This window comes from Mercurialis annua, linkage group LG4, assembly GCF_937616625.2.
Source record: "Mercurialis annua linkage group LG4, ddMerAnnu1.2, whole genome shotgun sequence".
Lineage (NCBI taxonomy): Eukaryota > Viridiplantae > Streptophyta > Magnoliopsida > Malpighiales > Euphorbiaceae > Mercurialis > Mercurialis annua.
Genome location: NC_065573.1, coordinates 40,178,670 through 40,184,529, shown reverse-complemented (window position 1 = coordinate 40,184,529; position 5,860 = coordinate 40,178,670). Strand labels below are relative to the sequence as shown.

The window sequence follows — 5,860 nt, the reverse complement described above, 5'->3', positions numbered from 1 at the left end:
TTATTAATTAATTATATTCGATAATACTCTCCTCATTTCAATAAATTAAATTCTCCGCTTTATTTTTATTACACAATTTTAAAAAACATAACTAATACTTTATATGTTTCTTCAATTCAATCATGACTTTTTTTTTGGATAAATTAATCATGGTTTTTAAAAGGTGTCCTATTTGAACAAAACCATTCAATTTTTTTTCAAACCCATTCACGAAGGCATAATTTGTTGAGGTGGTTGCCGAAAAATAACTCCCACCTCAGCAAATTACGCCAATAAATTAATGGGTGCAACTTCGACATCGTGTATAAATATAGAAAAAATAAAAATTAATGTTAAAATATGATACCTTATTTAAAAGCGTGATTAAGTTAGAAAAATGTCATTTTTTATTATATCAATTTTTGATTTATGATATATACTGTGAATTCACCTCTAATATTCCAACTCCGTCACCGGTTATAGTAAGTATTTCTGGTTGTATTCCTAATGCTTCACTACTCCATTTGACCAATTAGTGTGAAGAATCCAACAACAACAAAAGTTGGGTTCTGATATTCCTCAGTGCTACACTACTCCATTAAAGGACGATGACTCTTTCCCCCCCTTATCTAGAGGTATTGGTTTCGAATTTTAAATACTATATCTAAAGAAAATCGTAATATGGGAGAGTTTTATATCCGGCTTGATCTGGATTAGTCGGAATAGTGACTTCAGACATCAGACGTCAATACTAGCTATATTTTAAAAAGAAAAAATAAATACATACTAGTATTTCTTTCTCAACTTTTTACCTATCTAAGCCTTGTAACACTATTCTAAATATGGATATGAGCTTTTTCAAAATCCAAAATGGCTGCCAACATGATGGATCATTTTGCACCATCTTTAACCAACACTAGTCACACTTTTATTTTGGTTTTGTTGTTTTCCAAGTCAGCACTGTTTGATGACATGGAAATTCTCCACGTGCCCATTTTTCAGTGGTCCCTTGTTGATTTGTTTAGAAAAAGTGTGGATTACTAAAAGCTAAAGACTTGGCTGAGAATCTTAAGGTGATCTATGAAGAATTTCTATGCAAGATATTAAAATCATGATATCATCCATCAGGCGTTGTTATATAGAAGTTCGATTATGTGACCGACGGATTACCCTTACGGTTTTAAAAAATAAACGTTGAACTATCAAAATATAATAAATTGAATGTCGATAATCACTTTGTGAAAATAGTATAGTTGAATAACCGTAGAAATATTTAACCTTAGGTTTGACATTTCCTGATGCTGCCTTTCAATGTGCGGATAATAAAGAAAAATAGGACACTAACCCTAGCTTCGAATTTCATAATTCAGCTGTGTGCATTTTATGTCTTGTGGGGTGGTCCTGAAAACTTGATATTTGCGTTAACAAATTCATGCGGAACAAAGTGCCTTTCACTGCAGAGTTTGCCCCACAACCGGCCATTGATCTAATATTGTATGCTCTGTTTACCAATAGCATTATCTGATTCCCTCTGCACCATTCCCAACCAAACCAACCAATTCATGATGAGTTCTTCCTACATTACTAACCGGAACAATGTGGAAAACAGCTACCATGAAACACTTTCTTTTGTAATTTTCAAATCCTAATCTGTTAATATAATTATATAAAATTTGTCTATCACATTTACCATAATATATCGTAGAATTTGTAACACGTTAAATATTATCAATTATGTTACGTAATTAACTAGATTTTTGAATTATTTAATGACGTATTATAATTTCGTCAATTTTGTACTGAACTAACCCTAGACAGAATTTAGATAAGAATTTCTCATTAATCTAATGAAATTTTGTCCTAATAGAGGCGAACCTTCAGTATTTGTTTTTGGTAAGCCAAAAAATAGAAGGGTAGTATTATTTGTAAGCATAAATACGGGTCATCTGCAAGTGAAAAAAAAAATTCATAAATATCATAAATTTGAATAAATGACAAATATAAACATACAGAGTCCACCCAATTATGAGGTCAGCAAAGTTTAAATTGTCCATAAGTAATAAGTAAACCATATATGAAGATAATAAAGAAGATATGGTTTTGGTTGCTATGAGAAGCTCTAACATGGCAGCAAAACAGTTGGAGATTTTTGAAGTTGGACCCTGCAAAAATGCATACCAAACCGGTTTCTTGATAGGCCAAAAATTTTCTGATAAGATAAGAAACAGAATATCCACAGATCTCATTCTTCAAAATCAACTCCGTCCATTTGCTAAATCTTTAGAGTCGAAACAGTTGATCGAAGCTCTCACTGAGAACAACCGGAACAAATTTCCGGGGTACTGGGATGAGCTTTTAGGAACTGCTGATGGAAGTGGAGTGCCTGTTCTTGATGTAAAAATAATATAATACATGTTTCAGGTTTGGACGATTAGTGCTAGTCATATTATGTTTGTTTTTAATTGTTGGCAAATATTTGCAGATGATATTAATCAATTTCCGGAAGGAGATTCTACCGTTTCTTCCGAACACCGGAACAGATTCGAAGGTCGAAACTTCTGACGATTGTTCCGATGTTCTTGTTGTTAGCGATGACATGGCACTTGCAGCACATAATGAGGACGCAAATGTTGCTCTAGTTGGACATACGTATGTTTAAGAAATCATGTGTTCTTATGAAGAATGTCTGATAGATTTGATTATTCTTACACAAATTTGTGATGTGGGATTTGCAGATATATAATCAAGGGAAATATGTCAAACGGGCAATCATTCATTGGTTATACATATGCAGGAGAACTTCCTAGCTGTGCTTTTGGGTTCAACACTCATGGAATGGTAATCATTCTTCCTTCTGTCGAAAAACTGCATCAGTATGTTGCGTTAGTTCCGATAGTAAAAAACTAAAAGTATCAAAACTATTCGGTTTTTAATGAAAAAAAAAAATCAAGGCAAACTAAAGAGTGAAATTCAGTTCAGTTTGGTTCAGTTAACGGAAATACAACAATATTTTTTGTTTTTTAAAATTTTAAAGTTAAAAATTAAATAGATATTAAAATTAGAATTAAATCTAAAAACCAAATAAAACTAAAGAAAAAAAAAGGTCTGTTCAGTTAGTTACTATTCTTTTTTAGTAATTTCAATTTGGTTTGATTTTCAATTTTTGTTGCCATTGTAGGACTCAGCTACAGTTGCTGAAATAGTGGCACACAGTAGAACATCACATATTCAAATTCAAAGCTGACTCACCTGACATCCATAGTCATATTTTATAATGATTCATCGACACTGTCGAAATATTCACCATCAGAGATTAAAATCCAATCCTTGGCCAGAATCCTGATGCATTTGAACTAATTTAACTGTTTCTTTTTAGTACTGTCCCTTCTCTTCCTAATACTATTTCTGTCAGGCATTTACACTCAATTCAGTGCCACCAACTACAGACGAGATTATGGCCGGAGGAATTGGGAGGAACTTTATCTCACGGGACCTACTCGAAGCTACGAGCATCGATGATGCGTTGACTGTAAGATCTTACGGTCTCTCACTTGCAACTAGAGTCTTGCAATTGATTATGGAGTTTGACAGCTTAGTTTCATTCTTCAGAGAATACATTCATCTGAAGTTTCTGTAGGGCACAGTTACAATCTCATAGACATAAGGACAAGGAAAATTTTAAATGTTGAAACTGCATCAAGAAACCGAGTTTCAGTTCATGAAGTCGGTGCATCACCGTTCTTCCATGCCAACATGTATCTCCACCTTCAAGTTCAACAGGTGAATAATACATTTCCGACAGCAATGTCACATAAACTGAGTTCGCCACATCAGAAAGCCATAAAGAAATTTGGCAATAACAAAATATGTAATAAAAAAGAAAAAGTTTGAATCCGGTCCACTAAAATCACCAAACGTTATTAAAATACTTTTAGATACTTGCTCAAGCTATATATAATTATAAATGTTGAGATAGTGAACTTCAACCGATTTACTTTGGAACATAAGCTTAGTAATTATACCTAGTGGAAGCTCATAAATTAGTTTATTAAAGATTCTCAATCAGTTATTTGTTGCAAAGGTACAAGATGACAATTCAACTAGCAGGCAAGAAAGAGCAAATGTGCTACCAAAACAATCTAAAAAGGATTTCTTGTCAATTCTTGGAGATATGCATGACAAACAATACCCAATTTACATGACAGGTAATCAAGAAACGAGTTTGAACCTTTTCACTCTCCAATAATTTATACTAACCACCATTTTGGCTTGTTTTCAGGTCCAACGCTATACACCCTCTGCACAGCTTTAATAGATCTGGATGACCAAACACTATCAATTATTGAGGGAAATCCAACGAAAGGAGAGGTTTCCTATGTTTTCTCAATGTCTGCGAAAGAGTAGACAGTACATACCACCACGAGATGTCATTGAAAATGTCTTGTATCTCGAGGCCTTATGCAGGCTCATAGAGGCCTAGTACATGGCCATCTAAGCAGCGAATGGCCGCAACCTGATACGAACAATTGAATGACACTGTTAAAAATGTTGCAAGTTCTTACGAAAGATAGGAACAATCGAATGAATGAATTTTTTACCTTTCCATGGTATTCATACTTGATTGAACCATCTAATTCAGCACCTAAGGCCATCAGTTTTGTGACCGTAGTGTTAATATCAGTCACCACAAACGATAGCATAGAAGAATATCCCTTCTGCATAACATGATCACTGTTTAAAGTAGGTTAGAAGCTGTCAAAATCTGGATCTTTGCAATATATATCACAGTCATATAATGTAGGCAGGAAGAGCATATGGTGGACAATTGCCAACCTTATAATTTTAAATCTTTTGAAAAGAATATTAGTAAAGAATCAAATTGTGTAATTTTACATCTTTGTCAATTTTGCCCACCTTATAAAATTTTAATTTTTAGTACAATTTTGCCCACATGATGTGTGTTTTTCTTTTCATTGATGCATTTCGTCGAACAGAAACAAGAAATTGCAAAAATTAAGCAGATGGGAAGAACTTTTTACTTGGGAGATTGCATGAGGGCAAGCTTAAGGTCGCCGGAATGAAGTTCGGCCCAGCGATGAGTGCAGACATTGACGGTGAAATCTAATCCTTGTGAGTAGAAATTAGCTGCTTTTGGTACGTCCTTGTGTAACTGTAGTATCCATCTAAACGATGCTGCTGCCATCTTTTTCGGCTCTAATACACAGCGGAGAATGATTGGAGCTGTAGAAGCTGTAATTTCAAGATCAAAAGGAAATTAGCCCAATAGAATGGAAGTAGCAGATTAGCCTAAGCCCAATGCTGTATGTTGCCCGGGCCACTCATCACTCCTCTCTAATCAACTTGGAAGCCAATTGTCAATTAGCACATATTTTAATTTTATGGTCAATTTAATTAAGGCTTAATTTTTTTAAAAACCCACAACTTACACCTTTTCTTCGTTTATACTCTGAACTTGTAAAAACACCATTTGTACCCAATTTTGGGTTTTTATGTTTCATCCCTACCCAAAAGCATTAAATTGTACTCTTTTCATTTGGAAAAGAGTTTAAAACATACTTTTTTCTATTTTAAAAAGTACAAATAAATCCTTAAATTTAAAAAATAATCAAATACATCCAAATAATTAATTAATTTTTTTAATTTTATAAAATAATTAAAAAATTATTATTATTTTTAATTTTTTGTCGGAAATATTTTTTTAAAAAATTTAAAAAAAATTAAAAAAATTAAAAAAATTAAAAAAAAATCGGAAATACTTTTGAAAAAAATTAAAAAAAAATATTATTATTTTTAATTTTTTGAAGAAGATGGTATTTTTGTACTATTAATAACATTAATATCTAATTAGTATATAAGTTAA

General features: G+C 32.7%; 2 protein-coding genes across 2 annotated transcripts; one reads left to right on the top strand and one right to left on the bottom strand.

Annotated features, from left to right (window-relative positions):
• Window positions 1-2,013: 2,013 nt before the first annotated feature.
• On the top strand, window positions 2,014-4,595 carry LOC126679300 (uncharacterized). The gene is made up of 7 exons (XM_050374298.2): window positions 2,014-2,373; window positions 2,462-2,628; window positions 2,715-2,817; window positions 3,392-3,508; window positions 3,589-3,759; window positions 4,061-4,184; window positions 4,259-4,595. The coding sequence occupies exons 1-7, from the start codon at window positions 2,074-2,076 to the stop codon at window positions 4,381-4,383; spliced, it is 1,107 nt and encodes a 368-aa protein (XP_050230255.1). The 5' UTR covers window positions 2,014-2,073; the 3' UTR covers window positions 4,384-4,595.
• On the bottom strand, window positions 4,008-5,342 carry LOC126679301 (uncharacterized). Its single transcript, XM_050374299.2, has 3 exons — window positions 5,019-5,342; window positions 4,578-4,710; window positions 4,008-4,492 (listed from the first exon to the last, which is right to left on the bottom strand). The coding sequence occupies exons 1-3, from the start codon at window positions 5,180-5,182 to the stop codon at window positions 4,436-4,438; spliced, it is 354 nt and encodes a 117-aa protein (XP_050230256.1). The 5' UTR covers window positions 5,183-5,342; the 3' UTR covers window positions 4,008-4,435.
• Between the last annotated feature and the right edge of the window lie 518 nt (window positions 5,343-5,860).